Source organism: Melopsittacus undulatus, chromosome 6, assembly GCF_012275295.1.
Source record: "Melopsittacus undulatus isolate bMelUnd1 chromosome 6, bMelUnd1.mat.Z, whole genome shotgun sequence".
NCBI classification, from domain to species: Eukaryota; Metazoa; Chordata; class Aves; order Psittaciformes; family Psittaculidae; genus Melopsittacus; species Melopsittacus undulatus.
Genome location: NC_047532.1, coordinates 6,156,552 through 6,168,820, shown reverse-complemented (window position 1 = coordinate 6,168,820; position 12,269 = coordinate 6,156,552). Strand labels below are relative to the sequence as shown.

The window sequence follows — 12,269 nt, the reverse complement described above, 5'->3', positions numbered from 1 at the left end:
AGGCTGCTATTCTGTACTGAAGAACCTGCAGCTTGTTGAATGTCCACAAGGTTTCACTCTTGGACCAAGCAAAGAGCCATGGCATCCCCCAGAGTCCAAACATTCATTTGGGAATGAAAAGTCCCAATGTCTCCTGGCAGCAGCAGCATCCACCTCTGCACTAACCCTTCAGTGAACCCACAGCCCATGGCAGGCAGCATCACAGAGCTGACTATTTAGAAGGAGAGAGCTATGAAAAGATTCAGCCAAATGACAAAACACTGAATGTATTCAAGAAAAGCACCAAAGAAAAACCACCAATGCCTCGTTTCTTCCCTCTGCAGCTTGGATTACCTGGTTTGGTGACACTTCAGCTCAATGGGAGGATGCTCTTGTCCCTCTCATTTCCTGGTCAGTACCAGTTTTATAGTCCTCCTCTGTAGGAGGAGCCTGGGGCCAGTTGCTTCACATACTGGCACCTGTAGCATTTGGAGACAGGAATTTCCTTGGACTTTGTCAGTTATTGTCCTAAATCTTTTCTTATTTCCTGAAACCAGGGGGGTTTCCCTTGTGTTCGGCAGAGAAAACCACCCCTCCTCATCTATTCCCCCCACCCTCTCCGTCCCCAGAGGCTGATGTCATCACACTCGAAATTCATTTGCAAAACAACAAAAAGCAAATTGCCTTTCAGAAGCATATATAAACCCTGACACCGAAGCACCTTGCAGACAGACAGGCACCTCTCCCATCCCTCGAATAGCGCAGCGCAGAGCTGGGCACTAGGGAGTGGTAACAGCCACAGCATGGTCTACTTAACCTTACAGGTAACTACTATTTCATGTACAAACCCTATCCATCTCTGATCTTTCCTTCCTCACTTTAAAGAGGTAATGTTGTTTTCCGGGCAGTTCCTCAACTGGCCGAAATTGCCGTGACATGAAGTGGGAACCTGCCCCAATACTAACAAAATCAGAAGTTTTCACAGACACCTTATTTACAGTTACTAACCTGTTCCTTTCATGTCTGTTGCTTTTTATGCAACCCACACGGGTTTATATGGTGCCATGGGAGAGGGGTTGTTGTTGTTGGGATGTGTTGTGTGCTGTTTTACTCCTTGTGTTCACTTGAACTGCTGCTGCTCGCAGCCGGAACGGGATTCCATGGTAGGTCTGCAAAGGCTATGCTGCCCCTTCTACTGTACTGCTTTATTTCCCTGGCTAGTCTTGGCATCCCTGCTGGACTGAGCCTTGGAAAATGTTTTTCTCCTTTAAATATGTAGCCAGTTTTATCCGCCTGTTTGATCTGTGAGTGTCTCACAGTGCCATGTTAGAGGCACAACCAGAGTAAAGCGGCTTTGAAGGAGTTCAAGCGGCTTTGGTGACAAATGCTCTTTCTCTGTCTTTAGATATCCCAGAAGTTCTTGGCAAGCTCCCGGCAAGTTCACAAAACTGCTGCTCACGGTTTGTACCTCTGCAGAACAGCGTTCCCTGCCCTTTTTTAAAGAGCATCCAAATAACCATGTTACTGCTTTAAAAAGAAAGGCTCTGGGCTGCTCACAGTGAGATAAACCGCTCAGATCCTCGGAAGATAAACGTGTTTGGGGGTCTTGGTGTGATTATTGCCTATGGTTGCTAAAGAACAAGGAGAAAAGTAACAAATGATAAAAAACACTGATTGTTAAACCTGTGCTAAACCAGAAACTTTAACTGATTTAGAACCAGACTTTCCAAATTCCTACTCTTTGACCATAAACGTGAGATATTTAAGTTGGAGCTGTCATCGGCTTGCTCAGATCCTTAACTCCCCCGTCTGTCACCACTTCTTTATTACATCTGATCTTGCTATTAGCACTGCTTGAAGCGATTCAGGGGTCATTCCCTGTGTCTCACAGCAGAGGAGCTTCAGCACAGCTACAGCTTCTCCCTTCAGGCAAGTTAAGCAGGGACTTTGCTGTGTAGCCACTTGGTCTCTCATAGGTTTTTCTATTAAGTGGTTCTGAAATGTGTTATTAATATAATAAATGCAATGAATTCTGTTTAATCAACACTCGAGAAGAGAGGATTAATAATAATCCACACAGATCTATTTGGTCTTGAATGGAGTATTTGGGGTTTTAATGAAGTTCTGCAGCACCATTACCATACCCAGACAGAAACACTGGAGTCATGAAATGCTTTTAATGGAAGGGTTAAAAAAACATCTCTGCCTACTGAAGCGACAAAGAGCCTTTGATGACGGGAAGGAAGCAATCCAGATTTTATGGCTGTGGTGTGATTTGAGCAGGTTTTCCTCCATCTTCTCCAGTCCAGTTTGTTCCTTCTTGAGAGCAGAGGTTTTGTGGGACGCTGAGGATGCTCCGGGTACACACAGAGGACACAGATTTTGTCAGTAGAAGCTTTCCCAAAGTGCTGAGTGTTAGATTCCTATAGCGATGTATTTCATAGAGCCGCTGCAAGGGGGAATGTTATCCCCATGAGTCACAGCCATGATGACATTCTCAGCTGTGTTTACAAATGGAGTTTACACTCTGAGGCTCTAGGTGAGTCCAAATACACTTGCAAGCAAACTGTGAGTCAGTAAGCATGACATTTAAGGATGAATACAAGCTACTGAAGTTAGGGAATGGTCATTTTTTTTTAAATTGGGGTGTTTTCTGGTTGAAAAATGAAGTGTCATCATCTGCTGATTCTCATGAGGTTTCCTGTAAGATGTTGAAGCAAAGTGTTTTTACTTGGTTGCTTCACCCATCCTGACTTTTTTATGTCATTAGTTTCATTGGGACATTAGTGCCGGCTTTGATCTGTGTGCATGTGTGTGTATTTCCCCAACATGCATACCTATATGTGGATTTGCAATCATGCATATGTTAGCTATATTGAATTTTATCATTTTTTCTGCTCCTGTGCACTCTCAGAATTATCTTATAAATTATAATGGGTGTAAGAATGATCATTCTATGAATTATAAATTCATCAAAACTATTTTGGCCCAAGTTTGTGTATTTCCACTGATTTTAATGCCACCGAAGGTTTGGAAATAGTGACTTCCAAACCCAAAAGTGCCAGGAGTTTGTGCTGTCTGCCCAGCTCTGCCTTTCAGGTCACAAATACAGGCACTGACTTTGCCTTGGGAAGCTTGATGTGTTGCTTTTTATCTACCAGCAAAGATGTTCTCAGAGACAGGGAAAGCTCTCCTTCAAAGACCAAGCTCAGGAGATCTTCTGTTTAATCCCCATCTGAAGGATAGGCTGGATCCTCTGATGAGCTGAGCTCAACTGTGAAAGAACACAAAAGGACTTGTTTTAAGCACTAGCATCCTTTTGAGTACATAGGGCTTGAGGGCTCTGTGGCTGAGTCAAGACACCTCAGTGACTTGTAGGACCCAGCTTCTGAATAAATCCAGGTTTGGGTGTAGTCCTACCACTGGTAATGCAGCAGGGCTTCTGCACTGTCTGTTCTCCAGATAAAGGGACATAACTTGTATTGACCATCAGCACATGGCTCACACATCTTTATCCCCTCTCCTCTCCCTTGGTGCTGCAGTGGTGGCCAGGAGTGCTCCGGAGGAGACAGTGACCAGCAGCTTTGCCTCCTTCATCCATGCAGCTCGACCCGAGCACTTGTCCAAGACTGTCCGTCACAGAAGCAAGAGGATGATCCTCGACAGCATCGGGGTTGGCCTCGTGGGTAGCACAAACACATGTGTTTGACATCGCTCTGCAGTACTGCCGGGTAGGAATGGTCCCATATTCCTACGTAGTTAATGTGGTCCTGACACCACCACCACATCCAAGTCCTGGCTGACACAGGACTTTCACCTTCCAGTAGAGGAGTGTTCTGGCATCACAGTCACTGCTTCACTCAAGGGTCCTCACATCCATCTCTCTCCCTTTCACAGGAGCTGTACTCTTCAGTTGCTGTGAGCTCTGTCTATGGCAAGCCAGGGGTAAAGCTCTCCCCCCACGCTGGCTGCATTCACCAATGGAGTTGCGGTAAGGAGGGCTCTTCCAGGAGCAGAGCTGCTCTGTGGGGCCTTCAGAGACACTAGTTAGGATTACGGGAAGCAGGGATTGGAACTGGATGAGCATTAGGGTCCCCCATAAACCATTCTATAATTCTATGGGAAACTACTGGGTGGATGCTGTTACAGATGCACCTTCACCAGCAAGGACCTGTAGCTTCCCCAGTTTCCAGACCCCCACACCAGCATGTCCTTATCTCCATTCCCTGGCAGACTCACTCCATGGACTTTGACGATACCTGGCACCCTGCTACTCATCCATCAGGGGCTGTGCTGCCTGCTCTTCTGGCAGCTTCCCAGATGCTGCCTCCAAGCACCAAACCCAATGGCATGGATTTCCTGCTGGCATTTAATGTGGCCTGGAAGTGCAAGGAAGGCTCATGCATTTCTCCACTGAAGCTCACAACATTCCTAAAAGGTAAACCTCCTTTTCTTCACCAAGTAGGAAGAGGGCTGGTGACTGTTAACAGTGCTACTCAGGGTTTCAATATGTTAGTTTAAGTCCAGCTGACTCAGGATCAGGGTTAAGGACCTACTGAGAGCCAGATGCCAGCTCTCCCCAAGCTGATGAGGCACCACATATTCATTTGGTGACGTCCAGTGATCTTCCCTCAAAACTAACCATCAGCAGAACTAGCACTGAGTCTGCAATGTTATCACCTAAACTAGGCAGGGCAAGAGCACAGGACAGGTAGTGTCCACAGCCATGCAGACAGCTTCATTGTGGCCACAATCCCAGGCAGTACACTGGTGTGGTCCAAGGGATGGCATGACCAGGAGCTGTTACCCTTGAGCATGGTGGATGAGGCCACCTTATCTGCCTGGGGGAAGAATGTTTGGCTGTATGGACACCAACCATGCCACCTACTCTTAGAGAAAACTACAAATGGCTTTCTGGAGATGCTGAGCTCACTCTGTTGTCTCCAATGAAGTTTCAAGAAGACAGTTTGTAGATGTCTACATCTTGAGTTATGTAAATCCCACCTGCACCAGAGCCATGAGGGCAGCTGGCAGTTCACCCCAGCCCCAGGCAGGTCTGCTGGATGAAGTCCTTGGGTGTTCCCTGTGCCAAGCAGGCAGGATGCTCATATCTGCAATTTCCCCCCATATCTACAGGTTCCACCCTCCCTCTGTGGTCGGTACCATGGGCAGTGCTGCAGCCACAGCGAAACTGCTGTCTCTCAGCACGGCCCAGTGTGCACACGCTTTGGGCATTGCTGCATCACCTTGCAGGGGCACCCATGGCCAATGCTGCCACCCAAGCCAAGCCATTGGCACATTGGAAATGCCACCCGCCTGGGCTTCGAAGCAGCGCTGCTGGCTGCCCGAGGGATGGAGGCCAACCCCTTGATTCTGGATGATATCCCTGGCTGCTCTGGATTCAGTGCTTTCTACAGTGTCTATCAACCCAAACCACTCTCCACACAGGTGACCACCATGAGTTCCTCTTGGAGAAGCAGGATATTGCTTTCAAGAGATTCCCAGCCCACCTGGGGATGCACTGGGTAGTGGATGCTGCCTTGTCTGTCCGGAAACCTCTTCATCAACTATGCAGGGTCCTTCTCTCCCTCTTTGATCCGCACCATTGTGCTGAAGATCCCAGTGTCAAAGTACATCAATCGGCCTTTCCCGAGCTCTGAACATCAGGCTAGACACTCCTTCCAATTCAATGCCTGTACTGCCCTGTTGGATGGGGAAGTGGGTCTGAGCTCCTTCGCAGAGAGCAGCATCCAACGGCAGGAGCTGAGGGAGCTGCTGGACAAAGTGGTGGTGGAGCACCCCCGAAGATAATGTGGCCAACTTTGACAAGATGTATGGAGAAGTGGCACTGCTCCTGCACAGCGGGGACGTCCTCACAGGCAAATGTGACACTTTCTATGGGCACTGGAGGAAGCCTCTGAGCAAGGAATCGCTCCTGAACAAGTTTCGCTCCAACGCCTCCCATGTGCTTCCAGAAGAAAAAATAGAAGCCATCATCACTATGGTAGACAACCTGGAGAACCTGTCAGACAGTTCCCAGCTGGCCTGCAGCCTGTGAGGGAGCAGCAAGCAGGGTTTAGATACTGGACTTATCCCAGTGAAACTCTGATTCCTCTCTTCATTGGTGCTTTACTTTTGTTTTTCCAATGACAGGAAAATTCCCACCCCTTGAAGTCAAAGTAGACGCTTTAATACCAAAGGAGCCCATGAGGCAGGAGGTGTTCTTGTGCCGGTGATCAGGACACAGACTGAATCTCAACACATAGTTGGCTGCAAGGCCATCACAACGAAACTTGCATGGAAATCTGGGAGAATCCTGGGGTATCACCTGGAAAACGGTTCCCCAGAAGGAACCGTGTCTAGATCTTCTTTTAAGCTGCATTCCAAGTTTTTTCCATGCGGGATGCCTGACTGCTGAGGCTGGGAAGCAGAGGAAGCTCAGCTGCAGCTGTGGTGCTTTTCTTAGCGCTCTTCTGGGCACTTTTGTGATCATGGTTAGTTAGTCATGCTGGCCAGCTGAAAAACCTATCAGTTACTGTAAACAGCCCTGCCTGCAAAACCCTCAGGCAGAGATGGATTATTTCCTTTTCCAGTAAAAGCCTCCCATTTCTGCAGTACTGGCAAAGTGTTTTTCACTTCTGTGTGTACAAGGGATGGTTCAAGGGACTTTAAAACCTGTATTGTTTTCTGAGAGGAAGGCAGTTGGAAGGTGAGGAGCCGACAACACTCCTATATCTGATGCTATCACCTCCTGCAAGGTGATGCCTGCCAGTTGTCTCTGCCACAGCATCCCACCCAGCTTTACCCTGCTCAGAGCTGGCTCACCAGAGATGGTCTTTATAGTCTCTGCAGAGATGGGCCCCTCTGAATGGTGACCTGGGCACATACACACCATGACTCATGTTGGGAAATTCCTGTTTCTCTCCCCTTAGAGGAGGGAAAGCTCAATGAGACTCAGTCCTTAACTCATCTTCCAGCTGCTGACCCTGCTTCCTTTGTGAGCAGTGAGATGGAGAACTGTGCAATAATCCCCTGTACATGAAACAGATACTGTGACTGCTGATCCAAAGGACTGGCCTCCAATCGTGATATAGGTACAGAATCCATTGCAGAAGTGAAGGTGCCTTCTGCAAGGCACAGAGTGATGGGACTAGACAAGCAAGAAGGCATGTGGGCTGGTTCCTTTTCAGCTTGCTGGTAGTGGTGCTTGCAGAGAACTTCCCCATCAGAGCAGAACTGTTTGCCCATCTATAATTCCCTCTCATACTGTCTTGCATATTCCCACTGAATCTTTCTGAATAAAGAACTGAAGTAAACTTACCTTCTGCGTGCAGATTTGATGCTACATTATGTGGACCATCAGGTTTTCTGTTTCAATCTGAACATATTCAGTACAGAGGCTTTTCCAATAGATGGGGAACCCAGCAGAGGTTAGCTAGAAGGCTGGCCTGTGCCCAGGGATTTCTCCAGACTCATATTTACATTGAGCCCTGCAGGCTGTATTTCCTGATGAGGACAATAGCCCATAGCCGGCAAAGCCTGGCTGTGGTTAAACATGGTCTCTCGACAAAGAGAACTTACAAACTGTGTTCCCACTAAGCACTGATTGCAAATATTTGCCAGGTTTCCATGACAAGCTTCTGGTTTCCCTCCGTTGGAGTCACACCTTTTCAGCTGGGTTTCAGGCTGCGTTTCATTCCCATGATCCAGAAGCCTCACTCATGCCTTGGCTGTCCCATCAGGTGTAATCCTGACACCTTTCAGCAGACACTGGGTAAAATTAGGAAGGGAAGGCACAGGAAGGCTGGTAGGGCCTAACTCCCCTTTTATCAGGCCCCTTATCAGTTGAAGCAGTAAGATGCTTTTCCAGAGGACCCAAAGGCACAGCCAAGGTTTTTTTCTTTCATGGTATTTCCTCTAAAAGCCAAGAAACCTGAAACACCTCCAGTATCCCGGTCCAGGAAAGTGTCTCACTTGTTGTTTTCACTTTCACACAACAAGTGCTTCATATTCTGAGCTAATTCAGAGGCCCAAACCCCTGAAAGGGAAGCAATACCTTAGAATAGCCAAGGAAACAGATGAGCTACGAAAATTACAGACCAGCTTGTGTGACACTGAGGGTGTTCAGAGATTAATATGGTGCTACCAAAATCCCCAACTTCTCTCAGGCTGAATATGAAAAGAGCCATTTTCCTTCTTTCTACTGCTGTTCCAAGAAAAATGACACTTAAAATTAAGAAAATGATACATTTCTCCACAAACATATTTATGGTAGCAAGATCAGTGACTGAAAGGACACTCGCAGTGCAGAGACAGGCAGGGTCCGTGTTGGCAATCAATCCATAACTACAATCCCTCACCAGAAATTAACAGGGCTCTGCTGGCACAATCACTTGGCAGGGGAGAAGCCTGGGCCGGTGGAGAGTGGGGGAAAGCTGCAGAAGGGCTGGTGGGAGCAGGATGGGATCAGCCCTTTCCTGTGGGCAGGACCCAGCCGTGGGGTCCGTAGGCAGGTCCCACTCTAGCTCAGGAGGGCAAGGACCGCCCCGTCGGGCCGCGCTCAGCACCCTGGAGAGCAGCCGCCGCTCGGGGGGCGGGCTTTAGGACCGCGCGGCCTCCGCTGTGCTGGGGTCCCTGCTGGGGTCCTCCCAGGTCCCCGTTGTCAGGATAAGGCTGTGAGATGTCTGCGGCTTCCTCCCAGGGCAGCTCTTGTCCTTGGCTCCCGCAGTGGCTCAGCTGGAGCTTGGAGAGCCCTGAGCCCCATCTGTGGCCATCCTCAGCTCTGCAGTTCTTAGGGACTCGCAGTTTTGCATGGAGGAATTGGGATTTCCCGTGAAATGCCAGCAGAAAAAAACCCAACCAAAATAGCACAGTTCAGGGATTATTTCAATTTTAGAGAGGATTTGGCTGTAGAGGTCAGAAGAGGCCTCTCTCCTTTCCAGCAGTGATGATAACATTGCTACCTCAGTGTGGCCAGCTAGGGAACTGCTCTCCTTGATATCCCCCAAGTCCTTCCTTATTGTTTTATGCTTTTTAAATGGTTGAGGGGCTGCTTTTTAAATAATTAACTTGAGTCTTGTCCTAGGTTTGCAAAACAAAAGCTTGAGCCTGTAAACTGGACACCAAAAGCCTGGCCTCTGCATCCTGCAGGCTGCTGGGATGCAGGCACAGACCAGGCTGTGGTCAGGGTTCTCCTCTGTGGGCTGCAGTCACATCTGGGCAGTACCTGGAAACCTCGATCAGGTTCTCATCAGGGTCTCGGAAGTAGATGGATGTTATTGGACCCATGGCACCAGTTCTGGCCACGGGACCTTCTTCAATAACCACCCCACAGGCCTGGGAAGAGACAAAGAACAGGGGTTTAATGCTTAAGGTCACTCTTCCCCCAGCCTTGAAAGCATGAGCTGACAATTCTGACGTTCCCCAACACAGAGACCCTCAAAGCGTCACTTGGGAGGCTCTGTCTTCATGTCTCCCAAGGTCCCACTGTGGACACTCTGTGCCTTCACCTTCAGATGATCCTGCAGCTGGTCCAGGGGTACCTCTGTGATAAGGCAGAGATCTGCAGAGCCAGGGATGGGGCACCGAGCCTTTGGTTCAAACTCCTTCCCAGCCTCGTGAAGGTTAAACTTCTGGTTGCCAAAATGTAAAGCTTTGCGAGTTCCCTGTCCCCAGAGAAAGGAATCAAAGGGCAGTGAGACTTCCTGAGCTGGAAGTCACCAGCATCCACTCACCTGTGTAGTCCTAAAAGTGCTGGGGACCTGGCTGCAGTCCTGCTAACTCTGAACATCCATCCCCACCACAAGGACATGCCCCAGAGGATCTGTCAGAGATCCACAAAACCCAGCACTGGCCCAGAACTGCAGCTCCCCTAGAGCCAAGCCAAGCCTGTGCCCCACGTTACCTTGAAAGTCACCACTTCCATGCCCAGGACTTTGGAATAAAAGGCCACAGTGTCCTCAATGCTCTTCACAGTCAACACAAGGTGGTCCAAGCGCTGGATGAAACATGAGGGTGAACTCATGCACTCCTCCTTCCAGGACATTATCACAGGGGCTGGGAATCAGCATAAAAACCCACAAAACATGAAAGTCGGGATCTGCTCAGGGAAATGGTCCAGGGAGCTCGAACTCACCTGTGAACGGAGATCAAACAGGTTTGCTTTTGGGCTTGTCGGTGGCACAAGCACAAGGAGGTAATAAATCCTCTTCCCTGGAAGGGCCCCAGACCCCTTTGCTCTGGTGGGACCTGACCATGCCAGAGCCCCTCGTTTTGGCCAGATTCAGAGGACCTCACTGAAGGCTGATGTCCCAGAGATGCTGAGCTCTCAATGCACAAACCCCTGTGTGCACCAAGGATGGACCATGTGTGTGATCCTTCCCTCCTGGGTTTCTCCCAACCTCCAGGAAGAGACAGAATCCCTTCTGGTCCCTACATAATGTAGATGGAAAACATGGACTGTAAAGTAAGGAATGTGGCCTTTACCAGCGCCAAGAGGATGGGAACTTGTCATCAATGTAACTGCACTGTGGGACTGAGCCCAGAGGGCTGAGGGGACAAACCCATGATGATTTGTGCTCTGATGGGCCTCTGATGATCCCTGGTTATTGCCCTTCTGCAGAGTCCCTGGGAAAAGCCTGGTCAGGAGAGAACTGGAAGCCCCACTGGCACAGAAGGAAGGTCAGCCTAAAGGAAACTGCTCCAGTGGAAGATGTCTCTGCCCATGGCAAGGGAAACCCTAATGGTTCCCTTAGGATCATCCGCTTCCTGCTGCCTGGAACTGAGCTGTGTGAGCAGACACGTCACAGGAGAATGAGGGGAAAAACCCAATGAGGTTAAAACAGGAGCCGTGACTTCATCATATTGCAGATACTGCAGGTGTACTTTGACCCAAAGGACCCAAAAGTCCAACCACATAGAGCTGCTTGAAATATCCCGGAACAAGAGCCTGGATATTTCAGCCACGTATCTTCCGCTTTGCATGGGAAAGATGTGATAATGTGCTATATAATGTGCTATCTTAAATTGATCTCGGTGCTCAGTCTGGAGTAAACTTACTGTTAAGAAACAAAGATATTCCTAGACAAGAGGAGCTGTGGCTTCCCCCTTTCCCACCTTCCCATTTCCCCTGTGCCTTTTCACCTCTTTGACCCCTCCTTGCATCATGCTGAGGTTTTATCTCCCTGTGAGGCACTTACTGTCCCTGGGAATGAGCTCCCACTAGTAAAAGATGTACAGGTTGTAGGTCCTGAGCTAACAGCCAGTATGCAGCAATGAGCAACAGAAAAGCATCCTCAGGGTGATGCTTTGGGCACCTTTTTGGGCCCCTTGCAAGCAGACACATGCAAAGGGACTCCCTGGCCTGTGCCAGAGTTACAGATCTTATTTTCCTTCCTCTACAAAACCCAAATCTGTCCAAAATCAAATGGAGTTTTGGAAGCTCTCAAGCTCTCTGCAGAGTTGGCTTTGGAGGAGTCAGTAGTTCATAACAAGACATGCAGGAGGTGATTTCTTCTGCCCTGCCAGATCAAGAGGTTCAACAGCCACACACTGGGGCTGGCAGCAGGTGGACCTCCCAAAACTCATTTTCTTGGGAAAAATATTAATACCTTTTCTTTATTTACGCTCCCAAAGTTCTTCCACAGGTGTGAGTAACAGGACAACTGATATCTAACAGGGCTTTGAGGACACTATTTGGCCTTAATAGCCCTGATTAGCCTCACCTGGAGGCTCCAACACACATCCATGCATCCTGGAGCATATTTAAACTCTTCTTGGAGGCTTTTACTCTTTGCCTGAGATTTGGGGTAGGGATGCTGCTCTGTAGTCTAGACCTAGATGTGCCTGGATATAAGGAAGAAATTCTTACTGTGAGGGTGGTGAGGCACTGGAATGGGTTGCCCAGGAGGTTGTGAATGCTCCATCCTTGGCAGTGTTCAAGGCCAGGCTGGATGAAGCCTTGGGTGATATGGTTTAGTGTGAGGTGTCCCTGCCCATGGCAGGGGGGTTGGAACTGGATGAATCTTAAGGTCCTTTCCAACCCAAACTATTCTATGGTTCTAAGGTGTGATGCTGCCGTAGATGCATCAGCAGAAAATGAGGTAAGAAGGGGCAGCTCCCTAGAGACCAGTTGGATCTCTAGAACTGAAGCATTTGCTACAGTTTCACGTAAGTGAACCCTTTTCTTAGCTAAAAACAATAAACCTTCGTATATTCATAACTCTGAACTTCCATCTGTCCTCTGATGAAGAGCTGATGGAGCAATGGTGTGTGTTTCTGATACCTGGATA

General features: G+C 48.7%; 1 protein-coding gene and 1 pseudogene across 1 annotated transcript; one reads left to right on the top strand and one right to left on the bottom strand.

The window, feature by feature from the left end:
• The first annotated feature begins 782 nt into the window (after positions 1 to 782).
• Positions 783 to 6,037, top strand: LOC101875708 (cis-aconitate decarboxylase-like; annotated as a pseudogene).
• Positions 6,038 to 9,162: 3,125 nt separating this feature from the next.
• On the bottom strand, positions 9,163 to 10,024 carry GLOD5 (glyoxalase domain containing 5). The gene is made up of 3 exons (XM_005144840.3): positions 9,884 to 10,024; positions 9,489 to 9,644; positions 9,163 to 9,315 (listed from the first exon to the last, which is right to left on the bottom strand). The coding sequence occupies exons 1-3, from the start codon at positions 10,022 to 10,024 to the stop codon at positions 9,163 to 9,165; spliced, it is 450 nt and encodes a 149-aa protein (XP_005144897.3).
• Positions 10,025 to 12,269: the final 2,245 nt, after the last annotated feature.

Coding starts and splice junctions, on each gene's coding strand:
- GLOD5 (XM_005144840.3), bottom strand. CDS start 10,024: ATGTCCTGGAAGGAGGAGTGCATGAGTTCACCCTCATGTTTCATCCAG. Junction 9,645..9,883: donor TGGAAGTGGTGACTTTCAAG/GTAACGTGGGGC, acceptor CTCTGGGGACAG/GGAACTCGCAAAGCTTTACA. Junction 9,316..9,488: donor AGCTGCAGGATCATCTGAAG/GTGAAGGCACAG, acceptor GTCTCTTCCCAG/GCCTGTGGGGTGGTTATTGA.